The sequence below is a fragment of the Filobasidium floriforme genome, assembly GCF_021052385.1.
Source record: "Filobasidium floriforme strain CBS 6241 chromosome Unknown HD553scaffold_18, whole genome shotgun sequence".
In the NCBI taxonomy this organism is placed as follows: Eukaryota; Fungi; Basidiomycota; class Tremellomycetes; order Filobasidiales; family Filobasidiaceae; genus Filobasidium; species Filobasidium floriforme.
Window position 1 is genome coordinate 345,233 of NW_025763639.1, and position 20,905 is coordinate 366,137.

Sequence of the window (20,905 nt, forward strand, 5' to 3'; positions counted from 1 at the left end):
GTTTACTTGTTGACATTTCGACGACGATCCCGGGTCAAATTTGATTCCGCGGTGCAGGTCCAGCCTGACAACGAGATGATATCGATACAGTTCATGGTCACGGGCTCAAGTATAGAGATGTACAGTCGTCTCAAGCATAGCTAGGTTGAAGATCGCAAGGAAAAGCGTGCGCCTACGTTCAATCTTGGCGTGGCCGTTTGTCCTTTCTGAAAATCTCGTGTCTCGCTCCTTTCCCAGACTTGGCAGCGGCCCGGTCGTCTCTCTTGATACGCCGACTGTAAAACGATTGCTGATCAGCGAGGTTAATAGCACTGACAGACTAGGCCCATCACTGACTTCATGTTGATGCTGTTCTCCTGATAAGTCATCATCGATCCTCCGGCCAAGTTCTGCATGCTTCCGGTCATTCGGTTGGCAGGTTTGATACCTCCTCCGAATCGCTGCTTTCCAGCAGCATTGTCGATAAAGTCGTATGCATCCTCTTCATCCTCCATCTCGATGTTGACCTTTTCAGTCTCGTTCAAAACCGAACCGAGGAGCTCGAGCTGATCTTTTTGGGTCTTGAAGACGAGATCTGGGAGCAAGTCGATACCATGCAATTCGGTGATGATCTTGAATGCATAACCCTGACACCCATCGAGGTCAGTGACATCGCCTGAACTCAAGGACCGAGGTGGCTCACCTGGTCGACCAAGAAACCCTGCCGCTTGGTCGAGTAGTACATCTCGGAAGTATCTTTCGATACTAGCGAATAGAAAAAGGCATTGAAACCTTCATCATTCCTTCGCTTCGCTCGCAAAATACGTCCTGCATGCATCAAGTAGGTAAGCAGAAGGTCTCTTCTAGATTGAAGTTGTGCTTGCCGAGTCGTTGAGCCTCTTGTCTTCGAGATCCGTAATGGGACGAAATCTGAATCAAGCAAGTAGCTTCGGGCAGGTCGATAGAGGTATCTCCGACCTGTTCAGATCTCGTTCAGCTCATGCTGTCTCGGGAAGGATAACAAGCTCAAACTGGACTGACCTTGGACAAGAAGATGGTGTTCATATTGGGATCATGCTGGAACCGGGCCAAGATACGCATTCGTTCTCGCTCGTCCGTTCCACCGTGAATAGCAGCTTTGCCCAGCTTTTGCGCGTATTGCTGATAAATGCGAAGATACATCAGCACCGGCTTTCGCGATCAAAGGGTCTTTCCAGATGACCCACCATTAGCGAGTACACATTGTCCGAGAAAACGATAATCTTGTCTCCACGTCGCTCGTGGTAGTTGATGAGGAATTGGCAGGCCTGGAACTTGTTAGGGTTCATGGCCTGCATAACAATTCGGGCTCGGCTTTTGGCCAGCAGATATTCGGCGTAAAACTCAGGTGTCATGGGACACCACACTTCCGCACACTAAGAAAAGCGAATGATCAAAACCTCGAAATCTGACCGCGTCCGTTTATAGACCTACCTGCACGTTGGCGATGTGCCCTTTCTGCGCGAGGTCCATCCAATTGGCTTCGTATAGCTTTGGACCGATGATGTAGTTCAGATCTGAAATCCTATCATCTTCTCGCACCAGTGTTGCTGTATAATACCTGTCGTCAAAAATCTTGCCATACTCCAGCTGGATTCATTCAACTCACCTGTTAGGCCGAGCTTCGCGTGCGTCCTCAAACTTTCGACACATTTCCTGAAAGCTGTGGCTGGTGCGACGTGCACTTCGTCAAGCAACAAGAGACCCCATTCTCGACTCTTCAAGAAGTTCATGAAGGTTTCCGACGAGTGTGATCGTTTCCCGGTGAATGCAACCATACTGTAGACGGAAATGACAATACCAGCCGCGCCGGAGTCGGCTCCCGAGAACTGTAACAAATGTATCCGTCAGTCTCGCAGGTAATCACATACGTAACAGCAGCTTCATTCTCACCATATCAGCAGATTGCGATGTGAAGATCGAGATTTGCTTGTCCTGGATATTTGTGAACTGAATGAAGGCTTGTTTCCATTGTTGCGCAGAAACACTGAAACACAGCGGTTGTCAGAAGAAGAGTTCTTTGGGAGGCGATCTGCACACTCACGCGGATGTACACAACACCAAAACACTCTTCTTGATTGTGCAGGCAGCAGTGATGCCGACCAGTGTTTTCCCTGCCCCACACGGCAGTACAATGATTCCAGATCTCGCACGTCTAAGAGGCAAGCCGCATCGGATCAGCCTCGGCTGGCCGTCTAGTCCACATCGAACTCACCCGTTTCCAAACATTTTACTGAGCGAAGTTTCCTGATAAGAACGAATGACCGTCATCGGTTTCAAGTCGATTTCTAAATTCTGGTTGATATTGTCGGCTCGGAAATCGTATTCTTCCAGCACAGGGAGGCCTATTTCCTGACATTGCCTCTTGACTTTCTGTGACATGTGCACCAAGGTAAGTGTCGCTCGCGCAGGTAACACAGGAAATACGACTCGCCTCCATCCTGTCGCCGTCAATCTCGAATGATTGGACCTGGTCATCCTCATCCATCTCGTCGGCTAGTCGAGAAGTAAGGCAAAACAATAAGTAAGAGGCCAATTCCTCATAAATTTCATATACCGACCTCGATCTAGCCCGATTACGGCACCCAAGACGTCGTCGACCGTTTCATGTGCTGGTGCGTCCTCGACGTTCTGCCCTGTTGCCAAAGCATTCGCCCGTCGGGCTTCTGTAGTACCGGGAATGAGCAGTCCACTGGCGGTCGGTTTAGGTGCTGATTCTACACCATGGACCAGATTGCTGGTATCATCCCCTTGCACTTGCGTTATTCGACAAGCTCGGATTTGAGAGTCGGCAAGCAAGCGCTGTATCATCTCGGGAACCGAAGATTCGAGAAAGTAACGGTTCCGCTTGAGAACCAGCTTGACTTTCCCGTAGGCTGCTGTCCATCGATGGATATCCCGGATGAGAGATTGTGGTAATGGTGTCTGTGATGAGAGTCTTCGTATGAGCCGATATAGCTCTACCGAAATCGATCGACTCTCCTCACCTTAGATAGCCTGCTCAACACCTCGACGATATCTTTCGTTTCGAGTCCGACCGACATGGCAGCGTAGAGCGAGTATTCATTGACCCGATATTCGTGGATGAATGTGGGTCTGTAACATCAAGTTGAGCTGACGAAGGCAAGCGACTCTGTAACCAGGTCTTACCTGGAGACTGGCTCAGCGATAGCAACGAGAAAGTCTTGAGCCTGTTCCGCGATTGGAGAGAACCGTTCAAGCGTACTGGAGTATTGGCATGTAATGTTAATTGCAGGGGACGGATATACAACAATGCACAGCTTCTCACATTCTGCCGTGATTGTCGATCCATAACGGTCTGGCAGTATGGTCGGCTTTCAGTTCAAGACCCCCGAGATCCTTGACGGGCCTCGTTTTCCATGCGAGCAGCTTGGTCAAGAACTCGCTACCCGTTATCTGCCTCGGCCCCTCATCATCGCTATCATATTCATCCCCATTGTTCTCCTCATCATCATCGTCAAACATCCCTCTCCGCTCGCCCTGCTCTTGCCTCGGTGGGATGGGGCTGGCTACCACTTGAGCTCGCTTCCTCTTGCCTGTGACCGGATTCTGTGTCAAGTGAGTGAATTTGCTCGATTTTGCGGCTTTAGGGTTTGTCTTCTGGCGAGTCCTGAGCCGAGGGGTGTCTTCGAAGTCGGAGTCGCCGCTTGCGGCCATGACTTCGTCGTCCGAAGCATTCGGGTCGAGGAACCCATCCTCGCTCGAGGACATGACGTTGTGAGTCCGCTGAAGATGGCAAGGGCTACCGATGTCGAGCTATAGACACTACCTGGAAAGCGCACGAGTGTGTAGAAGGATTATGAGACAATAAATGGTACAAAGATTGACACTGATTGTCTATAGCTGCGTAGCTGGAGATATCAGTGACATCTCAGCAGCTCGAGCAGGCTAAGGGCTCTTGATCTCTGTGGCGATCGATCCAATTTGCTTCCGCAATCATGAAGGCGGGCAATGCATGACTAAGACCCCTATACAACGTCTGTCGAATATAACTCTGGCTACAGCTGTATCATACAGTCTAACGACCTCTGCTTCTCTTGCCGCCTCGTGCACGACTCGCACCAGCACCCCTTCCCCTACTGCTCCTGCCTCGATTGTTTCCTCCGTCCTCGTTTGGACAAGCGCTCGCCCCTGGAAGCGGAGTAAGCTTGCTGTTGAATATACCAAGCTCTTGCCCTTGAACTCACAGTGTCCGGATTGTCCACACTTGAAGCAGTCTGAGCGGGAAAAATGTTATCCCTGGTGAGCGGAGTTGCTCGTAGCGGCGATCAGCCTGAAGACTTACCCCCTGATTGACCTCCCCCGTCATCCGCACGACCGCCCCTCCCCCGATCTCCGGCTTGACCGTCAGGGTCGTCCCACTGGATAGAGTTAGATCAGCTCTTGCCATCTCGAGCACTTGAGTGGACAGCCAACCCACTTCGAAGAATCCACATTGCTCGCCTTGAGGTTTAGAACAAGTATGAAACGTTTTACCCTGGTTGGGGCCTGCCTTCTGAACGGTTCGCTGGACAGCTGGCATGCCACAACTGCATTGAGGGCCCTTGTTATCCGGTCGACTGGGTGGTCTAAGCGGAGGAGCGGGACGATTCTGGCGGAATGCACAACCGTTAGGTTTGACCACTGGCCACGAAAAATTGGGACATACCTGAGCGGCTGATGTTGTACGGCGTGGAGCAGGTGCAACATTCTCACACCCATCGGCCCATTCCTTTATAAGCCGCACCTTGTCAGTTCGGTATCCATTCGCTACTGGACGAGTCTGACTCACAAAGAACCCACAACCTTCGTCCTGACCTTTGCTACATGTCCAGAATGGACGACCCTTGTTTGCACCTTCTCTTCTCACTACGAGTTGTTTCGCTGGAGCACCACATTGACAGTCAGGCGCAGTACCACCGGTATTGTCTGTATTGGCGCCAGAAGTCCTAGGTCGTTTTGGAGCGGGGCCTGCGTACGGATCAGAGTACCGATTAGACGGACTAGATGCACAACGGAAGGTCGCTACTCACCTTGATTGTCATCATCGTCATCGGGATCCTTCCGGGTACTCCCCTTGCCTTTCGTAGTTGTACCTCTTCCTCGTGGCGCAGCCGGCTTCCTTGCTTTGGTCGTGGTTCCAGCCTTTCCTCGGCCTCGCCCTCGCCCACGTCCCCGTGCACCGCCTCCTTGTCCGTTATCGTGTCCGAAATCGTCATCGTCATCATCATCGTCATTATCATCGTTATTGTTCCGATTACCTCGAGGTGCGCCTCCACCGGCGGGCCTTCCCGCTCGTATTGCTCGCGCAGGTTGTTCCTGCATGTAACGCCCAACACTCTGTGTCGAGACTGTTAGCACGATCTGAAGCACTGTAAAAGTCTAGCTGGACTCACCTGTACCACCGTTTCGAATTCTCGTTTGGCCTTGATGTAGACCTCTTGATACTGCATTATACTATCCTGAAGGACTTCGTTCTTGGTCGCAACTCCATCGCAAATCATTTGCATTCGATGTTCCGTCTGTAAAGTATAGAGCGAATACCTTGTTCAGAAATCGGCAGCGCACAGCCGAGTCACTGAACGCTCACTGACCTCTCTTCTCAAGTGTGGTTTCGTCAGCGATCTGTCGAACCCGATCTGATTGTACCCATCCACCAAGCCGATGCCGAGATCAGATGGGACGAGGTATTTAGCTCCGCGATCCTGTCTCGCTTCAACGTATTCCCGTTCGATGATCTTGGCAATATGTTCGGCGATAGTCGCATCGGTACCTAGAAATCTCACGGACCCTGATGAGTTCAAGCCAATCGACATAAACATCGTCCTGGCTCACCGATACCATTCTTGTCCATCAGACCGACCAAATCCGCTTCTGTCAGATAGGCAGGGCTTGCCGTCTGCCCGTCCTTCAACTCGCAGTAAGACGGCATGAATTGCTCTCCCTGCTGGAAGTTTGGCAGGTACGAATCTGCCCACTTGTCATAAGGATACACCTCCAAGTAGTTCCGCGCCAGGATGACTAAACCGGACGTGGTGAACTTTTCTCCTGCGATCTCGATATCGACATTGGTAGATTGTCCTTCACCGTTGGTTGAGCAGCAGGCGAGGAACCTCCTGGTCACGAATTCGTAAACTCGTTTCTCGTCTGCTTGCAGGTTGCCGGCATGCGCTGTAGGGTGGATCGGGGGATGTGCTTTATCGTTCTTTTGGCCATTGCGAGGTCTCGCAAAGTCTCCGTCTACGAGTCTGTTCACGATATCGGATTGAGCAGGATCAGCTTTCTGAGGTACTTGTCACCTACCTGGACTTGAACTCACCTCTGAGCGAACCCTCCCCAAGCCGGATCGGCGACCTGTTTCCTAATCAAACTCATAAAATCGAAATCCTTGTCGAACTGGTCCGTCTCCGTTCGAGGGTAACTGAGAAACCCCTGTTGATAGAGCTTTTCGGCTATCTGAAAGCGTGGATCAGAATGAGAATTAGCTCAACTCGCAAACAAGGGTTGCATCATTCGGACTTACATCAAGGATCTTCTTGGGCGCTAGACGTAACAGTCGCGATCCCGACTTCTGAAGCTCGACTGTCGTAAGCGGTAAAGGCTTCCTGTCAAGAAGCTGATCAACACACAGTCCCTCTGGTTCATCGCAGTAACCGACTCACCACTTTTGCGTAGGCTTGGTCTTCACGTTCGTGACCCGAGCCATGGGCGACTCGACGCATATCTCATAAAGCACGACTGCCATCTCGAAGTCAAACAGATGTCCTCGAGACCATTTGAATTGGACGTTGTTGTCGTCCCGCTCGAATCCGACCGAGATGTACCAGAACGTCTCGGGAACGAAGTTCTGAACTCGGAAATGCTGATCGCAGACGAATCCGAGAGTGGGGTATTGACAGGGGCCTAGATATGTGAGCACAGCTCGTTAGCTTCAGACGCTGATGACAGACCTCGCTATCTGCGTGTACGTACCGTAGCTGATGACCTTTCCATCGAGATCAGGTACCCGCTGTTGCAGTGTCATCGTTTGCAATCTCGTGAAAGCAGCCCCAAGCCGCAGATCCAACGATATTCGAGCGTCCACAGCCTCCGCTTGTCGTACATCCAGCTCGAACGGGTTCTGACAAGCCCTATGAATCTGGCTGAAAACATGACGTATCGAAGCAGGTCAGCCTCCAGCCACACCTCACCCAAGGATGCTGTTGCTCTCACGCAGGGATAATCGCACTGAATCTGGCCCGCTTGACACGTAGTCTCGCGTTGACCTCCCGACAGACGTTGACTATCTCCTGGCCAATATGTTCTCCCTCTCGATCACAATCCGTCCAGATCATCAGAATGTCCGCTCGTCTAGCTTCTTCTTTCAGATTCTGAGCCACCGGTTTGAGTTTCTAGAAACAACCAGACGATCAGGAGGATGGAAAGAGATGCTAGTGATTGAAATACTGACATCGTCGATATACGTCTCGATACGAGCGTCAAACAGCTGGAACGGATCACACGAGTGCCATTTCCTGACTCGGTCTTCGAAGTCCTGTAAGAGTACGTGCTCAGATGTCATGCAGATATTTTCGAACCGTGTATGGTAACTTACTGACGATGTCAAATGACCAAGAACGCTCGTCATCGTAAAATCCGCATGACAACGACCGAGAGGTCCGGCCAGTTGATAGGAAAAGTCATAGTTCTGAATATATTGAGCTCTTGAGCGTCTCTGTCAAGCCATAGCAACATCCGAATTCAGCGCATGGCTTATTGCTGCATATGAACCGACTGACCGCCGTCCGTTGACCGCCAGCCAGGATCTCCGAGATGCTCTTTGCTATCGAAGGCTTCTCGGCCACACATAGGATCTTCATGGCCCTCGCTCCAACAGCGATACCCTTGATGGTCCAGCCGTTCCGTTTAGATTTCCTAAGTGCAGGCCGGATGTGGAGACCTCATAGTCTTGCGAGCCTGGGAATATAACTCTCGACACTCGAGAAGAAGTTCGGACCTCGTAAACTTGTACACATACCCCAAATCCCAAAGCTTGACTTCTTGCATCATGCCCTCGGTCAAGTGAACATCGATCGACCGAGCAGAGGGGCGACGCGCACAAGCAATTTACCTCCGACATGCCGGAAGTAATTGAGCTGAACGGACTTGTCCGACAGTGATCCAGTGAGGAATGGATTCTGCTTGAACGCTTGTCTTTGCGCCTTGCGGCCTCTTGATTCACTTCCACCCTGACTCCTTGCTCTCGGGCCTTGACCTCAAGAAAGACCTAGCCTTCAGTTCTCAAGGGTCAAGTAAAGTCTCTGCTCAGGAGCCGTTGTTCTAGGCAAGCTGATCGCTAAGGCGATGGACGTCCGCCATCTGTCGGGCTAGATCTTCTTGACCAATAAATATGTATCATGGAAGCTATGGGTGTACCACTTCACCTGCGAAAATACAAACTCTACCTCTACCTCTACCTCTACCTCTACCCTTATCATCCAGTCCGAGTAGCATTTGAAAGGCTCAAGCCGGCTATGATCCCAAAGAAATTTCAAACTGGCCTCAAGTATTTGGGACTGCTATTGTTGAAATCTCATGTGCCCTCTCCGACTGTATCTCATCTGCTTGCGCCGATCATCCCGGTCCACACGCTGTCAGCTCTAGATTCAGGCCCCTCCTTCTACTCTAGCATGCTATTGGCAACATCATGGAGGTTGGTGATGTGATCGTCGTGCTGTTGTGCCATGAGGGTAGTTACAATGTTCGTAACATTCACCCCGTCCTCACGGAGATATCCAATTTCTTCGGACTCGATTCTCAAGGTCGTTCACGCAAGCGTCTTGGTCATTCTTCTGAGCTGAGGCAGTCCTTGTTTTGAGTTCGCACTGCGGCGTCTGCTATCGCTAAGATGATGTGCCAATCGTTTGAATGGATACCCCGTCAAGTATACTGTATGTATTCTCGAACGCGCGCAACCACTTGGGCTGCTGGAACTCTGATTCTCGTCGGGCTCGAACTTAGACATCTTGCAAACGAACGCCATCCAACGCCCATGCAAGAGCTACTAACAGTGTTGAGGAGAAGAGAACAGCGGTTTTGTGGATCATCCAGCTTTGAGCGCGTCAAGTCTCGCTGGGATTACTACTACATGTTGTGTTCGTACATTATTTTTGTAAAACTCTCGTCACTCCATCGCTAAACCTTTCAACGGCGGCTTGCAGATCAGGAGAACGGTCCAGAATACTATGGTGAGCCAGCAAGATGGCGCCAAGCAGAGTCGCGGACCTCTCCGCAATACGGCGACCAACAAGACTCCCTTTTCCGTCCGCGGTCCTGTCGAGTCTGCGCAAAAAAGCGCATACCGCAACACAGACCATGTCCAGCTTTGAAACGTCGCCCACAGAAAGGATACGATCAATTGTGCTGCCGATGGCGGCGTTCATGGCCTCGTCTGCGTCAAGCACAAGAGCGATGTCCATCTCGGTTTTGAATACGCTCTCGAAAGGCTCTAGGTTTTGCTCGAACTCCGAGATCCACTCAAGATGATCGACTTGTAGACGGGCCGTGTACCATCGAATCGCCTCGCGCAGCTTGAACGCATTGACAGGTGCGGATTCGGCAATGGTCTTCACTGGCTCGATGAAGCGTTTGTTTATGTGTGGCTTTTCGTAAGCCAAACGGGCATGTTCGGCAACTGCGACAAGTCGCTGAAGATGCCCGTGAAGTTCTTCTGACCAATGGATATAGTCGCCTTGCCTGATGAATTGCTGAGTCCATTTCTGCCCGTCTACAGGGCCGATATCCCTGAAGAACGCCTCGATTTGGGAATGACGATCGTTGCGCGTCCTCGCCGCTTGAGACCCTCGACCCGTCGCAAGAATGTACTTGCAGATGAAATTAGTTGACGAATCCGAGTGTTTCATACCCAAGGATTTGATAAAATCGTGTGTCCGCCCTATTGCCAGGCTGTCGACTTGATGTGCAACAGTGTCGGTATCGAAGTCCCAAGGCCTCAAAGTGGCCGAAGCTTTGATGCATTTGATGAACAAGACTTTCGACTTTGCGAGCGCTTCTTTGACTTTTTCCCAGTCTCGGTTTGCTCTCGAAACGATGGTGGCGACTGCCTTGCTTTCTGGCGTTCTTTCATCCACCAATAGCTCCCGGACTCGGCTGCAAGCCTGAATGACCTCTGGTATTTTGGTGTCGCGATTCTCGGCAGGGATGTCTCCATGATTGTACAGTACGGAAGACCCAGACAGGTGGTTGACCATCATCGTATAACTGCCTGCACCAGCTGAGAGCAATTATGACAAGAAATTTGGTTTAGCGTCAGCGCGACCCGTGTTAGTGTGCGAGGCGGTATACAAATCACTAACTGATGCAGAGTCTCGGGTCTTCCGCGTCATCCGTGTCCGGTTTGAACCTTTTCTTTTCCCTTTGACGCTTCTCGCTCAACCACTTTGTCAACCGCTGTTCGTCGATCTCTCCTCTCAACAGGTCCATCAAGTTGTCGAATCCGTCGGGAGGAGACCTGAGCCGAGACTGGCCCGGCTCATCGTTCAAGCCCTGCGTTTGCTAGGGGGTCAGCAATTCGTCGACTTGATCAAGTCAAGGGGACATACATGTAGGGTGATGGTCTCGTACTAGAATGATGATGCGGGATCCGGAAAAAGGCCTGATCAGTCATCCGGATTGTTCATAGAACCGACTGGCAGACAACTCGCCTCTTGCTGAATCTGCAATACCAAGACACAACATCGAGTCGATCGAGATCAGCCGGTGTCGTCGCGGTGTCGTCGCAAGATCTGCTTCGAATCGCGGCCCAGACCGACCTTATCGTTCCACTGGTTGATGATCAGCTGAGCCAGTCGATTGATGCCAAGAACCTCGGAGCCACACTGTTGACAAGGAGCAATCAAAGACGTTGGCGCGTTGTGTGGGGCCATCACATCGAGACATCCTGGCTTACGATATCAAGAAGATTGATGACAAGACCCGTCTCCTGGGACTTCTTGTCCTTGTTCTTGGTCCAAAACTAGTCCGATAACCACATTCCGTATTCAGGGTATCAGTGAAAGAAAACAAGTCGACTTCGTTTGCTTGTTCAGGCCGCCGACTCACGGAAAAAACCCGGCGGTAGAGATTTATACTGATTTGCAAAAGTTTCGACCTAGTATCGGCTGGGCTTGTGTTGGATGGGACGAGTTCGAAAGCTGTTGGTATCCCCAATAGTTCTTTGGCCTCAGCTACCCACACATCGTCGGACCGTCTCGAAAAGAGAAGGAGAAGAATCGCCGCCAGTACGTCCCAAGTCTGTGCGACTATAGATGGGGGCTTTCTTTGGTGCATGGCGGCATTCACCCGTTCGTACCCCTGGGCCGCTGTCACTTGGTCGTACTTGCCCTTGAACGCATCTTGAATGGAGTTCAAAGCTTTGTGGCCGTGGGCCAGAAGGTAGTAAAATATATGAAAGCTCCGCTCTGGGTCATCCTTTTTGTTCGGATCAGGACATAGGTGTCGAAGTCGAGAGCCTTCAAGGATAAGACATTGTATTGTGGACCGGACATTGCTCGTTCCGATATCCTCGACCTAAAGTACGAAATAATGCACGCGAACGTTCAATCGTGAGAAGGGCTGAACGCGATTTTGATAGCAGGGACCCCCACTCACCTTGATCAGTTTTCCGCATCGACTGGAATCCGTATTGTTCTGGGTGGCAGTGTTTTCCATCGCCTCTACGATGACCAGGTCCCTCTCCAAAACCTCGACCACGTTTTGCATTCGTGAGTCGGCACCGCTTGAACACTCCGACGTTTGTGGCGCAGAATTTTGCAGCTCGGAGTTGGTATCTCGTCCCAGGATCAGACGAAGGAGGTGTTGAAGGATGGTGGTCTTTCCCGAGCCGGAAACTCCCGTGGCTATAATGGTGTAGGCCATCTTTGACGACAAGAGAGCTTGGTCGTTATCTAAAGAGGATGGGTTGGGATCATCTCGATTACTCTTCAACGTTCGGTCTAGAAACTTCTCCATGTATTCTCTCCTGTCATCCCAAGAAAAAACCGGGAACGAATGGATCGGCACGAGATGAAAGAAAGAAAAGTCAGTCAAGTAACGACTTTCTTTCTGGTAGCGAGGTGTCGTCGGGTCAGGCTAGACTGGGGGACTCACAGAACCTCCTCACTCTTAGAAGAGATAGTCCCTGCCTGGATTCCTCCCGGATTGACCGTAATTAACACATTGTTCCCAAGCTTGTGGTAGATTTCGTTTCTGTCGAAGGATAATTTCAACGAGGCGGAAATCTCGCAAGCCTGACGGGAAGGTCCATTTTCCTTGACTGGGTTCGTTGAAGAAACCAACGTTAGGTCGCTTTTGGACGATGAACCCCCGACGGCTACTCACGTGTCTGCTTGACCAGAGTCATCTGGCGTAGAGAGTCTTGCAAGTTTCTTCACGTTGGGTTGTTTGATGTCGGATAATCAGAGAGCGCTAAAGCTGCAGATAGTAGGTCGATTTGAATATCTCTCAAGCAATAGTTAGGGACAAGTCGATCGCATCCCCTTGAAGTCCTTGTTGGTGTTATACCCAGCTTGTCCAGCGGGCACCTACCCATGCTGATGTCATAGAAGTATGAAGTTTCATTGATGGAGGGCATGGGGCGAGAGGATGGCAGAGAAATGTTTGATGATGAGGGGCAAAACCCAAAATCCAAGCGGGATCGGGTGAGATTTGATGGATCGCCGTGAGATCCAAGCCCATCTCAATCGGGAGAGGATCATCAAGTTGATCGGGCGACAACGGGCAACGGATAGTCGCGCATCAGACCCCTAAGTCCCCCTCGCCTCCCTTGCCGATCCTCACGGCTTCTGTGATTGTGGAGCGGAAGTCAGATCCGCACATCCGGGCCTTCTATTTGATTGCGTTTCATCTTGACACGCGAGTGCGAGGGGTCCTTTTGATCAAGCTATCAAGCGTTCAATCGCCGGAACCCGGGCCGCGCAGGGGTGAAGGGGGAGAAGCTTTGACACAAACTTGAAATTGAAACGGGGTAACCCCTGAATGGAAGACTCCTCTTCAGCGCGCGGTCGATCGAAATTGAAACGGGGTAACCCCTGAATGGAAGACTCCTCTTCAGCGCGCGGTCGATCGAAATTGAAACGGGGTAACCCCTGAATGGAAGACTCCTTTGAGATGGAGTCGCGGGAGACAATCAACCGGGCGATCAAGGGCTTCTATCGTGGATCGAGGTGTATGCCCCACATGGTCTCTCCATGCTCCGAGATGACCGGAAGATCCTTAGAAGGATCAAAGCCGATTGTCAATCCGTGATCCCCGACATTCCTCTAGTGGAATATATATAGGTGGTCACCACGTCGTGCGATCCGTAAGTTATAAGTTACCCTTCCCATACTGTCATTTACATCTTCCACCTACTTTCCGATACCACTCCCTGTACTTACGTAAGCTTGACTTCACGCCAAGTGAGCAAAGTCTTTGCCAAGAGTTATCACCGCGTCAGATTCTCATATTGGCTCGCATCATCAGCATGTCCGCCCCGAACCCCCCCGAGGACAAGGTCAACACGAACCCTGCGACTCCCCTCAAGCCCGACGTCAGGTATGTTTGCACCCCACTTGCTTCGATCGTCTGTTACCTACGTTAACATATCTTGCATGCTTTCAGTTCCCGCATTGCGAAACTCAAAGGTCACGTCAAGCCCACGGCCTTTAACACCCCCGTCCGCCAGTGAGTGGTGTTCTTTCCATTGCCGTCTCTTGCCTTCGAACACAATTGACATCATATCACATAAACAGGGGGATGCTCGAAAATGAAATTGTCACGAAGAAGGCAGGTTATTGGAACGGATTGGGAGATCCTCCTGGAGAGAAGGTGTCCAAGAAGGACGTCAAGACGGGCCTCGTTGACAAGAGGGTAGAGGAGATCGAGAAGTTGAAGTCTGAGTAGAGGATGATCTTGGTTCCCCGCCGTGTAGATGCAATCTATGAAGATATATCATGTCTCGCTGACGATATATGGGTCGCTGTCTCGACCTTCTGTCTCGCCGATCTCCGACCGGTGACGAGAATGGAAGCGATCACAAACATACTCGTACATATCAACAGAAGCCTGAAACGATCCGCCTAGTATACAGCTCAGTCCGTGATATCTCTGCCAAACCTATTGGCGACAACTTTATCGATCTCCCGCCGCTGCCTCAACCTGTCAACCTCCTTCTGCGTCTCATGGAGCTGAGCCAACAACTCTTCTCTAATCTCCGCGTCTACTATAGGTTTGGCTCGTAGTCGGTCGATGTTCGCTCTGCCTGAGACAGCGGCTTTGACTGGGGCGGATTGTTCGACCCTGCATAGCCTGTTGAGGGCATGGTTGGCTGACTGGGAGACTTCGAGCTGTCTCTCGAGGCGCTCAACTTGGAGCTGTAGCTCATGAATGCGTCCGGCCTTTTGACCGGCTGTCATTCCCGACGTAGCTGAACGGAGATCAGCCTCATCGCCGACTGTAAAGAGGCAGCAACAACGTTTCGTCAATTGTCTTCCATGAATGTGCATCTCCAGTCGAGGGGTGTATTACTGACCGTCTAGTTCCCGCCTGGCACAGGGTGATCGAGGAACGACCTCCTCCCTCGAAGTGACATCCACTTGACCGTGACCATCGTCGGAATTCGGATCGGGGGTGGCGAATGCTATGAGGAATAGCATGAGGAGGTGGAGTTGGAGCCCGAGGTACATGCGCAGCCACATGCGCAGGTACATACGCATGTGCATGTGATCCCAGACAACAAAAGTTGTTGACGATCGACAATTGCGTGATGTTCCCGCTTACGACGAGACCGTTAGGAATCCCGAGCTCGTCTATCGCAATCCCGAGACCGTCTGTTGCGATCCTTGTCGACCTCTCGGGGCTGAGATCCTGGGGAACCGATCCTGCTCGATTGCCATCATCGACATCCCACGTCGACATCGAGGTTGGAGTCTGGGTCCGATGATCTGGATGAAAGGATACGATGCAAGAGAGAGTACAAGTAGGTTAGCATCAGGAGAAATGGTACGTCAGATCGAGGATGCGTTATCTTTCAACCGAAAGGAAGGCGGACGAAAGGAAGGATGGATGGATGATGGGGTAGAACACGATAACCACAACGACGACAACTACTCACGCATACGGACAGCAGTCAAAGATCAAGGCAACTTTACTTGGCGTCAAGATGATGCCTTGTCGTTTCTTATCGTTGAGGGTATTCAAATCGCCCTTCAAAGGAGTCGAGGTCGCCGCCGTCTCCTCCCGCCCAAACTCGTGCTCGGTTTGTCTCATCAAGTATCCGTCCCGTTGTGCCTGTACCGGATCCCCAGGGGGTGGTCTTTCCGTCATGGGAGAGATGGTGAAGGACGGAGTGCAGGATGGTTGTTGTTGTTGTTGTTGCCGTTGTTGTTGTCGACCTAAAGGACTCAAAGTAAAGGTCCTTTCTATCGACACGGTCGCAAAGGTCGTTGTTGGTGGTTGATGCGCCGATGTGCGGTTTCGCGGCGAGCGAGGAGATCTCCTATACATCCTTGAATACGGTAGCAGGTATGTTCAATTCGTCAGAAGGAAAGCGAAGAGGTTCGAATGAAGTAAAAGGAGATTCAAAGGAGGGTCAGGAGGGGGGAAAGGCGACAGGGCAGGGGGGAGGGTCCGAGTGCAAGTATTTGTACTTATAGTCTACAGAGCTACAGGACGCTCTCGTCGAGGTTTGAAGGTTGAAACCTCCTTTGATCGGAGATGACCGCGCCGGATGCTAAAATAACACCGGGATGATGAAGGGGCCCGACCAACCACGCATCAGCGATAAATACCTCGACGACATAGTTCGAGCTCTATCAATACTTCGTCGGTCTCATCCTAAGCAGGCCCGAGCTGGACGAGCGTCATGTATTTATATGCGGTATCGATCTGGTGAGCCCCGTGCTGACTCTTCCTTCGTCTCGCATCGCCTGGCGCCTAACTGCCAGGTCCTCTTAGACAGCGGGTCGAGTGCGAGCCGACCCGAAGTTGTAGTCGGACTTGAAATCGCCTGGGCTCACACTCGAACTTGACTCGGTCGCAGATTCGGCTCGACTCTCACACGGACTCGCACTCGATCCCGTCTCTTCGCTGCGGTGACAGGCCTGACTTTGGCTAACACCAAGGTTTAGTGGACCCGGCAAAGACTGCGAATGGACCGTACAAGGATGGCAACTGGATTGTTTCCTTTCACGCACGATAGGGGCATCGAGTGGGAATGAACTGGGACTGATTATGCCTACGATTTTCCACCATCCAGTTGCTGTGGCCAGGTGGTTAATCTCCAAATGTCTCGGCCGATCTTGAGGTCGGCGATCTCGGAGCATAAAGAGACAGCCCCATCCCTGTGAAGACACCCTCAGGCGGCGAGACCTCAACTATACCTTCCTGGATTTTGTCTTGTTCATGGTGAGCGCTTGAGATTCTCCGCGTGACAGCCCACCGCCGTACCGCTCTGACACGACACGGCACAACCGCTCGAGCCCATCTGGTTCAACGTTCTCTGGCTCTCTGTCAGTGAGACTATGGGCGAATTCACCTCAGGCAGCATGGAACCACCATAGTCGATCTGATCGATGCTCTCGGAGCAAGGAACCACTCGTCCTTCCTTCGCCCTCCTTCCACACCAAGACACCATGGTGAATTATCACCATATCTTGTCTCTCAGCTCCGGTGAGCTTGGCCCGCATCCCGAGATCGAACAACAACCGCCCGGCTAATGACGGACGAACTATTGCCGTCTTCAAGATGTCGGACCGCCCTCCCGTCGCCCGTCCGGATCGTCCATCGCCAGAACTTTCTGGCCACCCCCCTTACCCCGGATCTGACCAATGTGGCGAAGGTTGAGAGTAGTGTCGATGGACGCTTTGCGCGAGAAGATATCAACGACGGCAGATAATGCCATTCCCGCATCGAGATCGGTGGCCCGCGGATCGTCATCTGAGCTCCTGGCATTAGGGATGCTGTGAGCTGGGACGACCTACAAGAACATGATTGACGAACAGGCTTCGGTCGGCTGACCTACCCGATCTTCCGTTCGACGTTCCCCTCTGCTCAAGCTTAACTTAAACGCGAACAGGAAACACCACTCGACGCGCGTTCATCAACCGGTCAGGAAATCGATACGACAGGACAGCGGAAACGGCAGAAAGGGACCCGAACACAGTCATCGGTCATATCGGATCGAGCTTATCGGTGTCGACCGGCTGGGACTCTGCACCGGCAAGACACCAGAACACCTGTCTCATTGAGAGGACACGGACGAAAACCAGATTTCAAGCGATAGCATGGATAATGGCGAGGCTCGAGACCATCAGCCGCCCAGCGTTTGCGTTCGGACAAGCTTCCGTGCAGTCGTCAAGACCTTCAGTGCGTTCGCTTGGCTGGGCAAACGCTGTGATCTACCTAGACAAGATGGGCCTTAGAAACGATAAGCCGGCGATGCTAGTGAATACGCGGTCAACACGTTCTTTTGACATTGCTGCAGTCTCCTCGACAAGGTCAGCGGAGGCTTCAATAAGAGACAGGTTGGGGCTACCATCGAGGAATATTTAGACGAGGTGTTTGAGAAGCTGTCGCAACAATTCCACAAAGCTCTGGAGGTGGACGTGCCGCTTTGCGATGACGACATTCACCCTGATCTGGCCAGTCTTCTCGTCGTCATCGGATACACAGCTCAGAGTGCAAACTAGGGATGGATGGATCCATTCGTTGACTGGCACGGTTGAGGTGCTGAGGAACGCGTCAGGGGCAGGAGCGAGTGCGAGTGCGAGCGAGCAGGAAAGCGGAAGTGGAAAGGTGGCCGGTCAGGATGAGCCGGCATGTGTGCTTGGGGGACGACGCAGTGTCAAGAGGGATAACAAAGAACTGGAGACGATAGAGGTCAGTCTGATTTATCCTTCGACGATGACAGCCATGACGACGGATGACCCTGACCGTCGGCAGAAACCCTTCCAGCTCGATCGCGCGTGTCGACGTGAACGATCTCTTCAGAGTCCATCGCCAGACCGCCGTCACCCGTTCCGCTCTCACATTCGTGGATGATGATTCCCGCACAACGATATGACTAGAAATTGATATGCGACATTTCCAAACGGGACTTGAAAGCGGCGTGGACCCTTTCACCTTGCGAGAGCCATCTGCCGTGAGTTTGTGCATAGCTGCTTCAAGCCGTACCATGACCCATGACTTCGATTTATCGGTGACCGATCGGAGCGATATGGGCCAGGTCTTGACCTGAACTCCCGTGAACAAGGGCTATCGCAGATTTTGTAGCTCCTCGATGAACACAAGCTTCATTTTGGATCTTTCGATGACGCTGTAACGGTGGTACATCACACATGCCAAAGTCGTTACCCCTCCCAACGCCTGCGTGGAAAAGATGTTCTCGACCCTTGGCATGGAGATTTCAGAATTCTCAGATCGCTTTCTCGTGTACAACCAACTTATCCCCCGAACTTGTCATGTTATCTACCGCCTTATTGCCTCTCGATGTCCACCGGCTTGTCGCCCTCGAGACTTTGCTTAGGCTCGTCCGTATCTTGTTGAAAAGAAATTGGCGGAGTTTTCCCCCTCTATTGGTTGGCGGGGTCGGGTCAGTTCACTTCGAGGGATAATTGACCGCCGGACGATGCCAGGTCAAGTCACAAGTAGCCGTACTCACAGTCGCGCTTCTCCCACTTCACCGCATGGCTACCGTTGCGGAGGACATGCCCCCTATCGGTTTGAGAGAGGGGGAACTGCCAATTCGCTGATCTTTCATCTCTATCTTTCTTCTTCCGCATCTGTCGTTTAGCGTTATCGCTTATGGATGGGTGTCAATTTTGGATCTGTGCCGTGTCGTACCAACTGAAGATGGTCACCTTAGTTTCGCTCTCGAAGGCGGTGAGTTTCGGTGACTCTTTGTTTCCGATATGGCAGGGTGCTATAGCCGATATACGACGTAGTTTCTATGTGTGTCCTATGATGAGATCTACGTTGGTAGACGATGGTAGACGGTGGTATACGATGGTCTAAGATGGTATACGATGGTATACGATGAGGGGGACGCGCGGCGTGACGTGATAGGGAACTCGGTCTGATCGCTAGATCGCTGGTACGATTGTGTGATTTACTCTACCTCTATTGCGAACACAATATCAACGGCTAGCATACCCAAAGCTTACACAAGGAATGGACTGCTCACCGTATCAAGAGAGAACCGTCATAACAATTTTCTCTTAACCTCTCTTGCCTTGCGATTCAAGTCGCCCTCGAGCCTAAGATGATTCAACCTGGTTTTCATGCGCTGTATACATATTATGATGGTGATATTGATCATAGAACATGACCTGCGGCATACAAACGATGTGTCGCTTCACGACCAGGCGAGGCAGTCAAAAGGGGTTCCTTCTGACGTGCGACCCAAGCGTTATCAGCAACAGACGATGCAACACGTGCCGATACGTGGCCTAGCTCACCTCGACAGGATCTCATCTTCGAGTCGGACGACACTTCTTTCGTGACAGGACCTCCCTCATCTGGTCCGACTCCCGATCGCGTTGCTCCAGTAGCGCTATGCGGCAATTCTCCCTCGCCCTCAAGAAACCCTCCCTTCCAACCGGGTTTCCATGAATGCTGTCGTCTCGGTGAATCGAGCCCGCCGTTTGCGCATCTTTCAACTGCTCCAACTCGGTCGTCAAGCGTTCGACTTGGGCTTCCAGGGCCGAATTTTTCCCCTTCAACTCCTCGGCTTCCGACCGCAGATTGGCGACCTGTCGCTCGAGGTTACTTGTCTCGCCTTCCTCCTGGGCAGTGCAGATGATATCCTTACGTCCCTGCGGTGAATAATATTCGTTTGGTCAGTTCGATCCTAGTGCCACTGCGGCCAATGCGGTCAGATCTTACTGGCGGCTTCAAGCATGCGGTTCCGCGAATCAGAGTGGGGATTGGCGGAACCGGAACAGGTGAAATGAAAAGGCGTCGAGGACCTGGGACTGGACGACCAGGAGGGACAGGAAAAGGATCGTCCATAGAAGTATCTCCGATAGGCCGTACTGATCCTACGGGAGTTTCGTATCGTCGACCTTTCTTTGTTGGACTGTTCTGTACAACTCTTGCGGCTCGCTGTCGGTCTGCGACCCGCTTGGGAGTCAATTGAAGCTCATGTCTGCCTATGGTGATGGTACTCCCGGAGGTGGTGGCAGTAGGAGCCATGGCCGGGGCGGAGGTGGCAGACCCGCGATCCACCTTTGGAGGAGGTTGTGACATCTTGACTCGGCGAGATCGTGACTGTTCTGACCTCCGGTTCAAGCGTACGAGTAGGTTCGAGATTCAAGTGAGCTTGTGAGAGTTTCTAAGGCGCTGAGGTAACTACGATCGAGTTCGGGACCTACGAAGAAAGACCTGCAACTCGCAATCCAATTGATGGGCAAGTCAAGATGACAACAAACCACCGTAGCACGTACTAGCCCTGACGGTAGGCATGCCGAGGTCGGCCTTACTTGGGGGTACCCCGCTTTTTGATGTGCGTTTCAGCTTTGGAGAAGCTGGCGTGGCTCCCGCTTTTCTTCTCCCGCTTTTGTTCGCCATTTTCGGCGCGAGCGAGATTCCGTTCGCAAGACCCATGGGCCACGGGTCTCAACTTCATCCTACACCTTCGAATGGTACCATTATCACACTATTTGATTCTCTAAAAGTCTCTTCAAGCTTCAAGTCGATCGTAGCTATCGTAGTGTATACCGCCCTCTTTCCCAAACGCAGCAAGAAGCAACCACCGCAAGCTACTCGCCATCATGAACCTCGATCAGATCATTCCGGCTTCGATTCAAGGCAAGTCCAGAATTTCCTCCCTGCTGGAACTCTTCGTGATCTG

General features: G+C 51.9%; 5 protein-coding genes across 5 annotated transcripts; 1 reads left to right on the forward strand and 4 right to left on the reverse strand.

Annotated features, from left to right (window-relative positions):
- Positions 1-45: 45 nt before the first annotated feature.
- Positions 46-3,878, reverse strand: HD553DRAFT_315589 (putative general RNA polymerase II transcription factor). The gene is made up of 16 exons (XM_046180511.1): positions 3,308-3,878; positions 3,169-3,243; positions 3,006-3,114; positions 2,580-2,943; positions 2,453-2,514; positions 2,234-2,391; positions 2,063-2,173; positions 1,912-2,005; positions 1,628-1,847; positions 1,453-1,568; positions 1,206-1,394; positions 1,021-1,140; positions 864-957; positions 683-807; positions 337-626; positions 46-275 (listed from the first exon to the last, which is right to left on the reverse strand). Exons 1-16 carry the CDS (start codon positions 3,748-3,750, stop codon positions 179-181), a joined length of 2,667 nt encoding a protein of 888 aa, XP_046034714.1. The 5' UTR covers positions 3,751-3,878; the 3' UTR covers positions 46-178.
- A 70-nt stretch (positions 3,879-3,948) lies between these two features.
- Positions 3,949-8,015, reverse strand: HD553DRAFT_315591 (DNA topoisomerase). The gene is made up of 18 exons (XM_046180512.1): positions 7,797-8,015; positions 7,613-7,732; positions 7,469-7,552; positions 7,231-7,409; positions 6,991-7,160; positions 6,681-6,921; positions 6,542-6,623; positions 6,338-6,474; positions 5,854-6,266; positions 5,613-5,791; positions 5,415-5,540; positions 5,052-5,358; positions 4,811-4,989; positions 4,688-4,750; positions 4,460-4,630; positions 4,325-4,400; positions 4,227-4,256; positions 3,949-4,170 (listed from the first exon to the last, which is right to left on the reverse strand). Exons 1-18 carry the CDS (start codon positions 7,875-7,877, stop codon positions 4,058-4,060), a joined length of 2,751 nt encoding a protein of 916 aa, XP_046034715.1. The 5' UTR covers positions 7,878-8,015; the 3' UTR covers positions 3,949-4,057.
- A 1,146-nt stretch (positions 8,016-9,161) lies between these two features.
- On the reverse strand, positions 9,162-12,418 carry HD553DRAFT_344167 (P-loop containing nucleoside triphosphate hydrolase protein; the record flags this gene model as incomplete). Its single annotated transcript, XM_046182955.1, has 10 exons — positions 9,162-10,291; positions 10,374-10,563; positions 10,620-10,640; positions 10,707-10,733; positions 10,830-10,895; positions 10,967-11,032; positions 11,119-11,586; positions 11,668-12,037; positions 12,166-12,331; positions 12,397-12,418. The coding sequence occupies 10 exons, from the start codon at positions 12,416-12,418 to the stop codon at positions 9,162-9,164; spliced, it is 2,526 nt and encodes an 841-aa protein (XP_046034716.1).
- A 1,122-nt stretch (positions 12,419-13,540) lies between these two features.
- Positions 13,541-13,959, forward strand: HD553DRAFT_344168 (uncharacterized protein; the record flags this gene model as incomplete). The annotated part of the gene is made up of 3 exons (XM_046182956.1): positions 13,541-13,611; positions 13,678-13,740; positions 13,809-13,959. 3 exons carry the CDS (start codon positions 13,541-13,543, stop codon positions 13,957-13,959), a joined length of 285 nt encoding a protein of 94 aa, XP_046034717.1.
- A 5,564-nt stretch (positions 13,960-19,523) lies between these two features.
- On the reverse strand, positions 19,524-20,301 carry HD553DRAFT_344170 (uncharacterized protein; the record flags this gene model as incomplete). The annotated part of the gene is made up of 2 exons (XM_046182957.1): positions 19,524-19,868; positions 19,939-20,301. The coding sequence occupies 2 exons, from the start codon at positions 20,299-20,301 to the stop codon at positions 19,524-19,526; spliced, it is 708 nt and encodes a 235-aa protein (XP_046034718.1).
- Between the last annotated feature and the right edge of the window lie 604 nt (positions 20,302-20,905).